Source organism: Piliocolobus tephrosceles, chromosome 16 (genome assembly GCF_002776525.5).
Source record: "Piliocolobus tephrosceles isolate RC106 chromosome 16, ASM277652v3, whole genome shotgun sequence".
NCBI classification, from domain to species: domain Eukaryota; kingdom Metazoa; phylum Chordata; class Mammalia; order Primates; family Cercopithecidae; genus Piliocolobus; species Piliocolobus tephrosceles.
Window position 1 is genome coordinate 58,861,788 of NC_045449.1, and position 16,333 is coordinate 58,878,120.

Here is a 16,333-nt window from a genome sequence, read left to right on the forward strand (position 1 = left end):
GAGCCTTACCTTTCTGAGATAACTCTTCCTAATCCCTTATGCAGGAAAAAGATTTCTTGTGAAAAGCAATGATAGAAAAGCAATCCAGGGAAGCAAAATGAAACCCAGCCTGAGTTAGAAAGGAGAGACGAGTATATCACATTCTAGATTGGACTCTCCTTTACTCCTTTTCAATGGGCTCATGGGCCAGTGTTTATTTTGCTGACTGGCTCAAAGGAAGTAGTGTCCTCCTCAGACTTATGACTCTTTTCCAAGTGAAGACTTAGGGGCATTAAGCAGCATGGATATTAGCAAGGCAGGAGTTAAGAGGCTCTGCGTGAGGCCGGGCAAAGTGGCTCACGCCTGTAATCCCAACACTTTGGGAAGCCAAGGCAGGCAGATCACGAGGTCAAGAGATTGAAACGATCCTGGCCAACATGGTAAAACCCCATCTCTACTAAAAATACAAAAATTAGCTGGGCGTGGTGATGCGTGCCTGTAGTCCCAGCTACTTGGGAGGCTGAGGCAGGAGAATCACTTGAACCCAGGAGGTGGAGGTTGCGGTGAGCTGAGATCACACCACTGCACTCCAGCCTGGCAACAGAGCGAGACTCTTTTCTCAACAACAACAACAACAACAACAAACAAACAAAAACAACAACAACAACAAAAAAGAGGCTCCTCTTGAAGTGTAAGAGTCAGTACCAACCAGCGTCTGGACACAACCAAACCCAGGAGAACTGAGGCTGAGATCACCACCTTGCCCAACCTCCAAGAGTTACGTGGAGCAGAAAAGCAGCACAGAGGCAGCACAGCCCACTGCAACTGCAGATCTATGTATTTTAGCCAGAGATAGATCTGAATGGCTTCCAGGAGCTTCTAAGAGCCTGAACATGAAGCCCCTCTTGGAGCTGTGCACGCAGTGCATGCTGGCCTCAAGCCTTTCCATTATGTGCTTTATTTTTGGTAACATTGGTTTATTTTTCAACTTATATTATTGGTCAAATTGTTATGACTCTTTGAGGAATGCATCTCACCATTGCTTCAGAGCTCTCCCCGTAACAAAAGAAGCCAACACCCAAGCTCTGTGCTAGTTTTTCTATCTCCTCTCTCTCTCTCTCTTTTTTTTCTTTTTTGAGACAAGGTCTTGCACTGTTACTCAGGCTAGAATGCAGTGGCATGATCATGGCTCACTGCAGTGTCAACCTCCCGGGATCAGGTGACCCTCTCACCTCAGCCTCCCAAGTAGCTGAGACTGCAGGTGCACGCTACCATGCCTGGCTAATTTTTTGTACTTTTAGTAAAGATGGGGTTTTGTCATGTTGCTCGGGCTAGTCTCGAACTCCTGAGCTCAAGCGATCCTCCCTCCTCAGCCTCCCAAAGTGCTGGGATTACAGGCTTGAGCCACCACACCTGGCCTTCCCCATTTTCTCTTAATCCATGTCTCAGATGGGAATCTTTATCTCTCACTCTACAGATCATTCTGTAGGCACTATGCTAAATTGGCACCAATCCCAAACTTAGTCCTTAATTCATCTTGGCCTTTAGGCAAGCAAAGTTACAGTGCTAAGTTATGCTTCTTTGCTTGCCAAATCTCTTAGTTGGTATTTATTCCACAGGGTTTACATAGAATAGAGTGGAGGCAGTAGAAACGGGGAAATCCTACCTTTTAAGAAAGAAAAAAATGGGCATTTTTCTCATGGGGAAGGATTTTTATTTTTCAAATGGGTGTTTGAGCTGTAATGATTTCATGACATCTGTTTAATGGTTTTGTTTCTTTGTTTTACAGAAACAAACAGTCATTGCTGTCAAAAAAGAGGTAATTAGTCTTCCACTTCCAGTGAAGAATGGTTTTAAATCTTCTGACAGATTATATGTACTTTGCTTTACCCTCTGCACTTGGTAATGAAATGAAAACCATGTGCTGTGTTCAAACAATTATTTCCAAATTCACGGATGCCACAGAGTGATGAAGCATCTTTTGTAAGCTCTGGCTGGGTCTGAAAAACCCCTCAAAGGCACAGAGCTGAGGGGTGGCCAGAGAGGACTGTGGAACCAATGCTGCAGGCTGCAGAGACTCTACATCCCCAACGTGGCCCCTGTGCCTATCATTACAGGGCCAGAATGTACCCAAGGTGGCAAACTGCCTGTTTTGGCAAATCTTATGACTGGGGCCCAAGACAGAATCCTGGGAAGCACTGGGCATTGAGGTGGGATGTGCGGTTAGCTATCTGAACGTGGAAGAAGGTGGTTAAGGAGGGGATAACTTGCTTTGGCCAATGCTGCAGAATCAGGAAGTTTAAGGATGTCACCTGTGGTGGGGACCACTCTCTGCTTCTGTCAGTCAGAGGCACGTGAGGGAAAAGTCAAGTATTTGTCCCCGTGTCTCAGTTAAATGCTCCTTACAACTTTTTTTTTTTTTTTTTTTTTCTGCTGACGCTTTTTCCCAGACTAATACATAATGGCTGAAGGAGGCCACTGATTTGAAGTCTGTGGTCATCTGTCCACTGTGGGCCTGACCCACTGGTACTGAGGGGACTGGCTTTGGGCATGGGGTGTGGCTGTGGGTAAATGGCTTCTGGGTTTGGAGGCTGTGTGTAGTGACACTGAAGGGTGGGGGGCTGAACATCTTCTGACAACTGTGTCTCTTCCAGATCATGTATTACCAACAGGCCTTGATGAGGTCCACAGTGAAGTCTTCCGTGTCCCTGGGAGGGTATGTCCCTGATTTGTTGATCTTGCTAAAGTCTGAGCAATAGGTAAGACGAGAGAACAACTTCTGTTTTAAGGCAAACTCAACAGGTCCTGGGCTGATGGACTGAAGATTCAGCAGAACTGTGAGGGACAAAACCAGTCTATTGGGGGCTTAGTTCCTAGTTCATCTCTCAGAATAAGCCTCCGGGTCTCATCTTGGGTTAGGCAAAATCAAGGGTAGGTGAGATTCTAGAAAAGACTGTTATGTTTCTTGGAATCCACTAATGTGTGGATGGGGAAGTTGGAAAGAGTTGGCAGTCTGTGGACTGAAGACCCTGTGAGGATCCAAGACAGCCTGGGTTCCTATCATTACCCGTTCCAATTCATTAGGGGTGTGTGAGTCATGTTTACTGGTTCCATGTGCTACTAAATGTCCGTCGTTCATCTCTGATTTAAAATCCCATTAAGATAAATTACACATCTATGTTTGATTTGTTGAACTTTCTGGCTACCTTGACCCAGCCCCCCATAGGACATCATCTAGGAGACAAGAAATAGCTGAGTGCCACTTCCCATATGCAAGCAGTTATTCCTTTAAAATGCGGAATTTATTTTAGGACCATATTGCTAACTCTGGGATTTTCCTGCACACATGAAAATAAACTTGGCTTATTCCTGGGAGGCACGATGTGACTAATCATGTATTCTGACTGTGTAAGACTCAAGTCATGGTACTAATCGGGACTGAAGATGCTGTGTTTTGTTTAGTGCCTTCCTTCAATATGGTTAAGGGTTGGGCTGTTGTAAAAATTTTTTACGTCTTCCTATGTCCCCAGTTTGCAAAAATGCCACCTGCCTGAGATAATATGTCCTGACCCCACCCACATTTCAGTGACTCTGCTGCTACTGAGCCCTGATCCCAGCTGAGGAGGGCACCTGTGTACTCAGGGGCATTCACTTTGGGTTATAATAATCGTCATTGCTCTATGATAAACACAAAACCATTTACTTCCGTGTTCCATAAACCCAGTTTCATGAAACAAAACAGAAAGAAAATGGAAGGAGACCCAAGGATATTTCTTAGACACACTTTCAATTTTTATTTGTCTCCGGCCCTCATTACCATAATTTTGACATCATTAGTGTTTTGACCTGTGAACCAGTTCTTTTTCTTTTGTTTTTGTTTTTTGTTTCTGTTATTTTCCTCCAGCTTCTCCGCTGGTAAAGGTCTGGGCCAGGTGAGGTGGTGTGCACCTGGTAAAGGTCTGGGCCTGGTGTGCACTGGTAAAGGTTTGGGCCGGGTGAGGTGGTGTACACCTGTAATCCCAGCACTTTGGGAAGCTGAGGCAGGTGGATCACGTGAGGCCAGGAGTTCAAGACCAGCCTGGTCAAAATGGTGAAACCCCGTCCCTACTAAAAATATAAAAATTAGCCGGGCATGGTGGTGTGCACCTGTAGTCCCAGCTACTTGGGAGGCTGAGGCACAAGAATTGCTTGAACCCAGGAGGAGGAGGCTGCAGTGAGCTGAGAGAGTGCCATTGCGCTCCAGCCTGGGAGACAGTGCAAACTCCGTCTCAAAAACAAAAACGTAAAAAAAAGGTCTGATTGTGGACTAAGAGAGTCTCGGGAGAGAAGAAGCCAGGGGGCTTGAGTTCTGCATAGAATTGCAAACCCAGTGCTTGTCGCTAAGGCGCCAGTGGTTTATCTCTAAGGCATGGATCCTGTTCTGTCCAAATCTCATGGCTGAGGGAAGACTTCAGGGCAGGTGCATTTCACATTCACTGTGGACACAATTTTCTAACTACAGGGAGGAGGCACAGCAGGTTTTCAATACCCAGACAGCAGGAGATGCACTAACTCAGAAGGTCTGACTCAACTCAAGGGAATTAGCTCTTTTTTAGAAAAGTTTTTTAAATTGACACATAATTGTACATGTTTAGGGGTACATAGTGATGTTTCAGTACGTACAGTGTATACTGATTGGATCAGGGTAATTAGCATATCCATTATCTCAAAGGTTTATCATTTGTTTGTGTTGGGAGCATTCAATATCTTCTTTTCTGGCTATTTGAAAGTATATAAAGTAGAACAGAGGTTACTACAGACTGGGAAGGGCAGGGGGGAGGGGAGATAGGAAACTATTTGTTAAAGGATAAAAAATTAGGCTGGGAGTGGTGGCTCATGCCTATAATCCCAGCACTTTGGGAGGCCCAGGCGGGAGGATTGCTCGAGTCCAGGAGTTGAAGACCAGCCTGGGCAACATAGTGAGACTCCATCTCTACAAGGAATTTTAAAAAAAATAGCCAGGTGTGGTGGCACATGCCTGTGGTCCCATCTCATCATCAGGCTTAGGTGGGAGGATGGCTTGAGCCTGAGAGGTCAAGGCTGCAGTGAGCCGTGATTGCATCACTGCACTCCAGCCTCAGTGACAGAGCAAGACGCTGTCTCAAAAAAAAAAAAAAAAAACAGTTACAAAATTACAGCTAGACAGTGTTCCGTAGCACTGTAGGATGACTGTAGTTAATAATAATATAGTATGTATTTCCAAATAGCTAGAAGAGAAGGAATTAGCCCTTCCTCCAAATAGTGTGTTTGAGCCAATTAAGCCCCAGGTTTAAATAATGGGCCTAAGTTTCCAAACCCAGGCATTATCCTGACAAAGGGTAGAACCCAACATGGCAAGAGTCTTGGAATCTATGGCAACTTTGGGCTTCTAAGATGGGTGCAGAGACACAAGTTTGAACACTCCAAGTTGGCTTTGAATCTAAAAACCTATTGATAAAATAGAAACAGGCCATATTTTAATGAAATAGGTACAGAAAAGCCAGGCGTGGGGGTTCACACCTGTAATTCCAGCACTTTGGGAGACTGAGGTGGATTGCTTGAGCCGAGGAGTTTGAGACCAACCTGGGCAACTTGGCGAAACCCCGTGTCTAGCAAAAATACAAAAAAATTAGCCTGGCATGGTGGTGCATGTCTGTGGCCCCCGCTACTCAGGAGGCTGAGGTGTGAGGATTGATTGAACCTGGGAGGCGGAGGCTGCAGTGAGCCAAGATTGTGCCACTGCACTCCAGCTTGACTGTCTCAAAAAAAGGAAGAAAGAAAGAAAAACAAAAGAAAGAAATAGGTACAGAGGAATGACAGAGGGACTGGATGGAAGACAATGTTTCATTTCACAAGTAGGATTGGGACTGATTTTGTCAAATACCTGCCAATCCTTAGGGTTATTCTATCTGAGGAAGTTTCAAAGAAGACAGTAATAAGTGTGTCACCGAATCAATACAGGAAAAGAGGCTGGTCAGTTGACCTGTGTATTGATGTCATATCTTGGGTGTCGTGCTTCTTGGAAATTGTTTTCTGTTTGCTTTTCAGGATTGTGAAATACAGTGAGCAGTTCTCATCCAACGATGCCATCATGTCAGGCTGCCTTCCCAGCAACCCTTGGATCACCGATGACACCCAGTTCTGGGACTTAAACGCCAAATTGTATGTATTTTATATATTGGTGTTTTCAAAAAACCGTTTTTGAGTTACAAGTCACATGCCATAAAATTCACCCATTCAAAGCATACAGTTCAATGGTTTTTATTATATTCATAGAGCTACAATCAATGTTAAAACACGTTCATTACACAGAAAAGAAACCCTGGACCCCTCCAGCCTTAGGCAACTATGAATCTGCTTTCTATCTTTACGGATTTGTCTATCCGGACATTTCCTATCAATGGCACAATTGGAATTGGAGGAATGACAGAGGGACTGGATGGCAGACAATGTTTCATTTCACAAGTAGAAGAGGAACTGATTTTGTCAAATACTTGCCAATCCCAAGGGCTACTCGAGTCGAGCTAGTTTCTAAGAAGACAGTAATAAATATGTCACCAAATCGATACAGGAAAAGAGGACAGGCTGGTCAGTTGACCTGTGTATTGATTTCATCTCTTGGGTGTTGTGCTTCTAGGAAATCTAGGAAAGACTATGGGGTCTTTTGTGACGAGCTTTTTTCACCTAGCATAATGTTTTCAAGGTTTATGAATCTTGTAGTATGGATCAGAACTTCATTCCCATTTATGTTCGAATCATCTTCGTGGTATGGATGCACTAGGGTTTGTTTATCCATTCATCCGCTGATGGACATTTGGGTGGTTTCTGCCTTTTAGCTATTATGAAGAATGCTGCTATCAGCATTCATGGGCAGGTTTTTACGTGGGCATGTTTTCATTTCTCTCGGGTGTATATCTAGGAGTGGAATTGCTGAGTCAAATGGTGACTCTATGTTTAACAACAGATTGGTTTTGAAAATTAAAAAATCATATGTATGGCTTTGTAAGTTTGATATCTAATTAGAGTAAACTTAAGTTCTGGGTGGGCAGAGCCCTAAACCTGCACTTTCCCTTGCCCTTTGGCTCTGTCTGTCAGTTTTGAACACTCTTTGCTCACTGGACCTGCACTCATGTGTTATTTGGAAGAGGGGGCAGAGGCAGAAATGCAGGAGAATTCCAGCACACAGAGGGAGGAAGAAGAGAAAGGTGTAATGGTCAAGTTAGAGGGAGAGAGAGAGGAGGACAGGGGAGAAAGGACAGGCCTGAGTGTGTGAGGGAGGTGGGGTGATGGGAAAGGAGGGAGTGCCAGGTATAGGTCACAGCTTGGGTCAACACTGCCGAGGCCATGAGGAACACACAGGTGACACTGACCCAGCTGGGTAAGCAGGACTGGCCTGGGAGGGTCCCGCTTCTCATCTCGAGCAACACTGGTACTTATTCCATGTGGCCCGCTCTGAGCAGCCAACGGGTTAAGGAGGCCACTTCTCTGGAGTTGGGGGTCCCCTGTCTACTAAGGTCAACTGCAGAGCCAAAGACTCTAGAGCTATCTTCTGGGGTGGCTTCCCTTATCCTCTGTGGCCTCTGGTTATTGGGGTGCTTCTCTGCAGCCCATGTCTGCCTCCCAGGGTACTCAATGAGAGAGGCGACCTGTGTCTGCCTGTGGACAAGCGTGTGCAGACGCCGGCTCTCCATGGAGGAGAAGGCAGGGAACCTGGCCAGGAGGAGGGTTGTCCTAGGAGGGCTTGGGGAGGAGAGATGGATGGCAGCTGAATTTTAAGTAAAATGGGGAGCATGGTATTGAAGACAGGTAAGAGGTTGCTGGAGAGAAGAAAAGGGTGTGTTCTGTGTAAGAACTGTTGATCAGAGGGCACTGGGTGGGTGACAACTGGAACTCCCCATTAAAGTGGGAAGCCCTGTTCTTTATTGTGGATCCTATATGTTTGTTGAACCTATTTTTTTTTTTTGAGACGGAGTCTTGCTCTGTCGCCCGGACTGGAGTGCAGTGGCCGGATCTCAGCTCACTGCAAGCTCTGCCTCCTGGGTTCACGCCATTCTCCTGCCTCAGCCTCCCGAGTAGCTGGGACTACAGGCGCCAGCCACCTCGCCCGGCTAGCTTTTTGTATTTTTTAGTAGAGACGGGGTTTCACCGTGTTAGCCAGGATGGTCTCGATCTCCTGACCTTGTGATCCTCCCGTCTCGGCCTCCCAAAGTGCTGGGATTACAGGCTTGAGCCACCGCGCCCAGCCACACACTAGCCACATTTCTTTCTTTCTTTCTTTTTTTTCTTTTGAGATGGAGTCTGGCTCTGTCTCCCAGGCTGGAGTGCAGTGGCCGGATCTCAGCTTACTGCAAGCTCCGCCTCCCGGGTTTTACACCATTCTCCTGCCTCAGCCTCTGGAGTAGCTGGGACTACAGGCGCCCGCCACCTCGCCCGGCTAGTTTTCTTTTTTGTATGTTTAGTAGAGACAGGGTTTCACCGTGTTAGCCAGGATGGTCTCAATCTCCTGACCTCGTGATCCGCCCGTCTCGGCCTCCCAAAGTGCTGGGATTACAGGCTTGAGCCACCGCGCCCGGCCTGTTGAACCTATTTTATATATATATACACACACACACACACACACCCACACACACACACACACACACACATATATTTTTTTTTTTTTTGGTGCACCTGTCACCTGAGCAGTATACACTGAACCCAATTTGTAGTCTTTTATCTCTCACTCCCTTTTCACCCTTTTCCCCTGAGTCCCTGAAGTCCATTGTGTAATTCCTTACGCCTCTGCATCCTCATAGCTTAGCTCCCATGAAAGCGGGAAGTCTTGTTCTTAATGATTTAGATTTTAGAATATTATTACGATTATTGGGGAAGCTTAACAGAAACATCAATGTTCAGGCCTTATCCTCCCAAACCTCTTATTTAATTGGCCTGGGTTGCTCTCTCACCCCTATCGGTGTTTTTTGAAAGCTCTGCTGATTTTCACAAGCAGCCAGGATTCTGAGGCTGGTTTACAGCATTGATTCCCAGTGTGGTCCCTGGACCAGCGGCGTCCGCAGCACCAGGGAACCTGTCAGACGTGCATATTCTTGGGCCCCACCCACTCCTACTGAATCAGAAACTGTGAGGTTGGGACCCAGCAATCTGTTTCAATGCGTCTTCCAGGTGATTCTGATGCATGTGGAAGTTTGCAAACCAGTGTCGTCATCACAACTCAGCTTCTTACTAATTATGTGAGACTTGGCAAATATTTAACTTCTTTGAGCCTCAGTTTTCTTGACAATAAAATGGGATAGTAATACTCAACTCATAGTGTTTTTTTAAGGATTCAATGGTATGTGTGTAACACACAGTACCTCACATAGGACAATGCTCTGTGAATGGCAGCTATTAGTGTTATCGGATTTCTTATTGTTTCTACACTTGTTCTTAAGGAAAGTGTAAAACTTGCTTGGCAGGCTTTATCTTGGATCCCATAGACATGAATTATGCCTGGTTCTGGTCCTAGCTGCTACATCAGTGGGAAACATGGTGTGATGGACTTGAAACCTTAGTTTCAAAGGTCCGTGTTAGGTTTAGGAGAATTCCGTAAGGGATAGGGGAGAAAACTGTCTTTTTCTGATTCTCTGGAATGTTAGATCTCTGCTAGCTGGGTTCGAATGTCCTACCTGGGATCAGGGAAATCTTTCCAAACAAGGAACGCAGTGGGACCTGCATCTTAGAGGAAGCCCTGAAAGGGAGTGCAGAGACGGCAAACGGGTCTACTCCGAGGCACGTGGCCTGAAGCAGGTACAGGAGGAGCCACCAGCTTCTACCAGAAGCCAGGGCATGCCATGGTGGAGGGGCAGCTGTCATGGGTGATAGGCACCCAGCAGGTGGCAGTGATTGTAGCACCCATCGCCAATGCTGCTCCAGAATTCTCTCCTGATACAGGTGGCAGGCTGACCCTCTGCTGGCCAGGCTCTAGGCTGTTACCAGGCCTTGGAGGAGGCATTTGAATTCGTTTGTCTTTAAGGCTAAGCGAGCGGGACCTGAGTGTAGGATCCCAGCAATGGTCATCTTCCTCACCACTGGGATGGTCATGTCTTTGATGTGAGCCCCAGGGGACTTGTCTGTGGCCGCATCTTCCTAGCAAGTAATTACTTGGCTTGTGTGTTATGCAGGGATTGGGAGGAGGAGGAGGATTGGATTGAGCCCTGGGCCGTTCGACTAAAGCTCCTTACCCCAACCCAGGCCACTGCCTGGCACAACCCCTACCTATCTGGTGCATTTACAAATCATCCCTGCAGGGTGGAAATCCCAACCAAGATGCGAGTGGAACGATGGGCCTTCAACTTCAGCGAATTGATCCGAGACCCCAAAGGTCGACAGAGCTTCCAGTACTTCCTCAAGAAAGAATTCAGTGGTGGGTCTTTGTTTAAAAAAAAAAAAATTAAAATAATTTACTTTTAGAAAGAGTCCTTTAATGTCTGGCCTAAGGTTTGGGGAATTTCTCAGTAGATGTTTTCAGAGCTTTGCTTATGCCCTCAAACAGTCGCTTCCTTTCACAGCTTTAAGAATGGGACGTGAGCCCAAGACTCGTTCTTTCCATAGACTCAAAGAGGCCCCACTGTCTGGGGGAAAATTGCACCTGCTCACAGAATCCACATTTGGATCCCTCGCATTTCTGAGGGCTCCATCCATCCTGGATGCCCCCACTGTCACCCGAGGAGCCCCCGCTCCTTCCAGCCTAAGGATAATGGACCTGGAGGAAGGGAAGGGAGACAGGCAGGCTTTCTCTTTCTTTCTCTTTTTGTCCCCCAGACTGATTTTCTTTTTTCTTTTTCTTTTCTTTTGTTTTGGAGACAGAGTCTTGATGTGTCGCCCAGGCTGGAGTGCAGTGGGATGATCTCAGCTCACTGCAACCTGCGCCTCCCAGGTTCAAGTGATTCTCCTGCCTCAGCCTCCCAAGTAGCTGGGATTACAGGCACCTGCCACCACACCTGGCTATCGTTTTGTATTTTTAGTAGAGATGGGGGTTTCACCATGTTGGCCAGGCTAGTCTCGAACTCCTGACCTCCGGTGATCTGCCCTCCCCAACCTCCCAAAGTGTTAGGATTACAGGCGTCAGCCACTGCGCCTGGCTTCCTGATTTTCTTTAGCTCAGTGGTTCTACACATTCAGTCTGCCTGGGGATATTTTAAAACATGTTTTCCTGGATCTCATCCCTAAAGTTGCTTTTAAATTGGTGGGGGTTGGAATCCCTGAAATTTTGGAAACTCCTCAGATGATTCCAATGTGTGGTGATTGACAGCCATCACCTTAACTCCTGGCCTGATTTCTTCAGGGCCTTAGGAGGGTGTGGATTTTAGTGGAATGGGCAGGGCCACATTTTATATCCCATCTCTGGATGTCACCTGATAAGGGGCACTGTGACTTTTTTTTTTTGATATGGAGTCTCGCTCTGTTGCCCAGGCTGAAGTGCAGTGGCACAATCTCGGCTCACCGCAACCAACGCCTCTGAGGTTTAAGTGATTCTTCTGCCTCAGCCTCCCAAGTAGCTGGGACTACAGGCACGTGCCACGACACCTGGCTAATTTTTGTATTTTTAGTAGAGACAGGGTTTCGCCATGTTGGCCAGGCTGGTCTCGAACTCCTGACCTCAAGTGATCCATCTACCTTGGCCTCCCAAAGTGTTGGGATTACAGGCGTGAGCCACCCCACCAGGCCTTTGGCTTTTTAAATATACTGCACTTCCTGGAGAAGCATCCGCGAAAACCACGAGGCCAGATCAGAATCAGGCTGTGCATTCACCACCTTCATTGAAATATTTACCCTTATGGGATTCTTTTACTTCCTTGCTCAGTCCCCAGCCCTGGGGGCATCACGCTTGAGCCTTGGCACACGGCAGCTTACTACCCAAGATCCACTTGTCTGTGGCACTGCTCCAGAAACGAATCCTGCTGGACATGCCTTTAGCCTGGCTGACTGCCGGATGCAGAACATTACATGATAATATGGATTGTTGATAATCCACCTCCCTAATCAAGTCTAATTACCACTCTAGAACAAAACCCAGAAAAGATGGATGGACTGGTGAATAAGTGGTTATAGTGCCATCTAGTGGCAAAGTGACAACCTACACCCTGAGTTTATTATCTGCCCCCCGCACTCATTCCTTAATGAGAATCCAGCGAAAAGATTTCCCTGCGTTATTTAAACCGTATTATTAGCAATCTCCTCATGGGATTCCTGAGGCTTTAGGTATGAATAGGGCAGATAAATCATCAATTTGCTCATTTACTTTTTAAAAAGATTTTAAAATTGAAATATTATTTGCATATCATGAAATTAACTTGTTTAAAGTGTACAATTCAGGGGTTTTAGTGTATTCACTAAATTGTGCAACCATCATCACTAATTCTAGAACATTTTTGCCACACTAAAAAGAAACTCTTTACCCGTTAGAATCATCTTCTATTCCTCCCTCTCCTGCACCCCAGCCCTAGGCAACCACAAATCTACTTTCTACCCCTATGGATTTGCCTCTTCAAGACATTTCATATAAACGAAATCATGCACTATGTGACCTTTCGTCTTCTTTCACTTAGCGTAATGTTTTCAAGGCTTGTCCGTGTTTCAGTATATAACAGTACTTCCGTTCTTTTTTTTTTTTTTTTGACAAAGTCTCACTCTCACCCAGGCTGGAATGCAGTGGTGTGATCTCATCTCAGTGCAACCTGTGCCTCCCGGGCTCAAGCGGTTCTCATGCCTCAGCCTCCCGAGTAGCTAGGATTACAGGCGCCCACCACCATGCCCAGCTAATTTTTGTATTTTTAGTAGAGATGGGGTTTCACCATGTTGGCCAGGCTGGTCTCAAAATCCTGACCTCAGGTGATTCACCCACCTTGGCCTCCCAAAGTGCTGGGAATACAGGCGTGAGCCACTGTGCCTGGCTGCTTGGTTCCTTTTTAATGACTGCATGATATTTCCTTCCTTCCTTTTTAATGACCCTGTACTATTTTCTTGTTTGTATGTACCACATTTTGCTTATCCATTCATAAGTCAGTGGACATTGGGTTGCTTTGACTTTTTTTTTTTTTTTTTTTTTTGAGACGGAGTCTCGCTCTGCTGCCCAGGCTGGAGTGCAGTGGCCGGATCTCAGCTCACTGCAAGCTCCACCTCCTGGGTTTACGCCATTCTCCTGCCTCAGCCTCCCGAGTAGCTGGGACTACAGACGCCAGCCACCTCGCCCGGCTAGTTTTTTGTATTTTTTAGTAGAGACGGGGTTTCACCGTGTTAGCCAGGATGGTCTCGATCTCCTGACCTCGTGATCCGCCCGTCTCGGCCTCCCAAAGTGCTGGGATTACAGGCTTGAGCCACTGCGCCCGGCCGGGTTGCTTTGACTTTTTAGCCATTATGAAAAATGCTGCTATGAACTTTTGTGTACATATTTTTGTGTGCTTATTTAATATTTTTGGTGGGAAAATATATGTAACATAAATTTTACCATTTTAACCTTTTTTTTTTTCTTGAGATGGAGTCTTGCTGTGACACCCAGGCTGGAGTGCAGTGGCGTGATCTTGGCTCACTGCAACCTCCACCTCCCGGGTTCAAGTGATTCTCCTACTTCAGCCTCCTGAGTAGCTGGGATTACAGGCATGTGCCACCATGCCCAGCTAATTTTTGTATTTTTAGTAGAGACAGGGTTTCACCATGTTGGTCAGGCTGGTCTCGAACTCCTGACCTCGTGATCCACCCACCTTGGCCTCCCAAAGTGCTGGGATTACAGGCATGAGCCACTACACTCGGCAGAAATCTCCTTCCTTTTTAAGGCCAAATGATATTCCCTTGTAGTCTGCACCATATTTTGTTCATCCATTCTTTTATTGATGGACATTTGAGTGCTTTCCACTTTTTGGCTATCATGAATAATTGCTTGCTTAATTTTACTAAGCAATCAACTGTCTTTTGCTGTGGGCAAGATAGTTTACATGGCAGTTGTTGTCAGGTCAATTACATTTTAGTGAAGAGCATCACTGGTCTGTGATCTCGGTCCAAAGAACGCCCTAAAGTTCATGCTGAAGAGGAAGGACCTCTACAGAGCTGTGGGACAAATGCCAACTAGTTTAGAATTGTGCAGCCTTTTCTAATATGAAACACCCAGGAGCTTTAAAACAATACAGTCGACCCTTGACCAACACTGGTTTGAACTGCACGAGACCACATAGAGGTGGATTTTTTTTTTCAGTAAATATATTTAAAAACTTGGGGGGATTTATAGCAATCTGAAAAAACTTGCAGATGAACTGCACAGCCTAGAAATAGAAAAAAGTTATGAAAAGGTATCATGAATCCATACAATAGATATGTAGATACATATCCACTTATGTATCTATTGACTGTTTATGTTATTAGTAAGGCCTCTGGTAAACAGCAGGCTATTTGTAGTTAAGTTTTTGGATTTTCCGCTGCATGGGGGTCTGCGCCCTAACCACTTAGTTGTTCAAGGTCAACTGTACTGAGAAAGGAGAGGAGAGGATTTTGTTCATTTCTCCACACTGTGACACACTCCACGATTTACACACACACACACACACACACACTTGCTCTCTCGTGATCATCTTTATTTTCCCAGGCAAAAATTGCCACCTGGGACCACCGTGTGAACATATGCATGGTGCCTCTGGGCGCTGCAGGTTAGAGAACTTTGAGTTGGAGGGAGATGAAGGATTTGGGGGAACCTGGCTTTTCCTTCTGGGCCAATTCCCCCTGGCTCAGGTGATGCTCAGTTCAGTCCTGCTCCTGGCCAGACCTTCCCTGAGGGTCAGTCCATCAGCACTGCTGCTTGAGCAGCCTCTCTGTAAGAACTGTGGCCTGGAATATGCCCGCTCAGGGACTGGAAATGATGGGTTCTCTAAGCACAGCCAAACAAAGGAGGAAGAACTCACGCACAGTCATTCAACAGGAGCAAAGGAAGGAGGTCTTTATGAAGAAAATCGTAGTGTAGCAACGCATGTATATAAGCCTATTCATGTGCGAACTTATTCAAGCAATATTTGCTACAGCGAAATTCTAGAATAAAAAAGAGTATGACAACCTCTGGGGGGTGATATGAACACTGGCCTGTGTATTGTTGGAGGAAAGGAAGCCGCCACAGTGTGAATGCATTGCTGCAAACATGGTAGGTGCCCATCTAGTTTATTTCAAAGACCACGTATTGAGCAATTACTAAGTTCCCAATGTTCTCCCAGGCCGTAGAAGTGAAGATGTAGCTCTTTTCCTCAAGGAGTATTTTTGTCTAGCATCACAGCTTGTTCTGTGGCAGGAAAGGTGTTCACCGAGCTGGGAAATGGAATCCATCCTGGCTGACTCATTTCTTTCATTTCCTCTTTTCTTCTCCCAACTTATTTCCTGCCTGGCCCTCATCCACATGGACTTCTCACCACACAGGAGAGAATCTGGGGTTCTGGGAAGCCTGCGAGGATCTGAAGTATGGAGATCAGTCCAAGGTCAAGGAGAAAGCAGAGGAGATTTACAAGTGAGCATCAGCCAGGGCGTTGGAAAGCCTTCCCCTGGGCCTCCGAGAACCACCTCATTGCGCTTGAGGTGGAGATAGGACGGGAGGACCACAGACTGGTGGCTGGCTGGGCCCTGGTCAGCATCGGTTCACTGTACTTGCCATGCTAGAAATACTTCCCCGCTGCTTTGGGAGGTTTGGGGTTCCCTGAAGAAAGCCTGATGAGACATGCAGTGTGAGTCTCCTGTTCCTATGGGAATGTGTCTAGGGGTTAAAAAAGCAAGCTGTCCCGAATCACAGTGCAGAGTGCTCTGTCTTTGACTAAAGCCTTCTTAGGTGTCCTGAGGGCTGTGCGTGTGTGTGTGTGTGTGTGTGAGAGAGAGAGAGCAAGGGGTGGGGGGGGGGGGGAGAGAGAGAGAGAGAGAGAGCAAGAGAGAGGGGAGAGAGAGAGAGAGAGAAGCAGCAACATGGGAAAACCTATTCCTTAGAGATGTGAGGATCACAGAGGAAGGGAGCTCCTCCCACGTGTCTGGGACAGTGAGCGCAGCTTGGGGTACAAACATGGGTGGGCACATCTCATTCCTGACATCACGGCTCTAGCCCCCACTTGTTCCGAGCAGCAGTAAGTCTGTCCCTCTCCAGGCCCATCTCTCCTCCAAATTATACAAGAGCCAAGCGTTCCAGTTTAAAAGGGTCAGTCCTGTTTCCAATGATCAAGTGGAGAAGGGGGGGAAGGTGTGATGAGGCCCCCAAGGTTGCTGAAAGCCACACTCCCCTTCCCCTACGCTACTCCCCCTGCAGGCCTGGTGGGTGCTCCTGTCCTGCTGTGGTCCCATCTCT

The 16,333-nt window shown here is 46.6% G+C and overlaps 1 protein-coding gene across 5 annotated transcripts in view; it reads left to right on the plus strand.

The window, feature by feature from the left end:
- The window catches only part of RGS9 (regulator of G protein signaling 9), a 92,808-nt gene that overhangs the window by 50,574 nt on the left and 25,901 nt on the right, over positions 1-16,333 (plus strand). For all 5 annotated transcript variants that reach the window (XM_026456763.1, XM_026456766.1, XM_026456764.1 and 2 more), the window contains 5 exons: positions 1,769-1,798; positions 2,634-2,695; positions 6,046-6,159; positions 10,284-10,399; positions 15,427-15,514. In XM_026456763.1, coding sequence (XP_026312548.1) covers positions 1,769-1,798; positions 2,634-2,695; positions 6,046-6,159; positions 10,284-10,399; positions 15,427-15,514 — 410 coding nt within the window. The remainder of the gene's footprint in view (positions 1-1,768; positions 1,799-2,633; positions 2,696-6,045; positions 6,160-10,283; positions 10,400-15,426; positions 15,515-16,333) is intronic.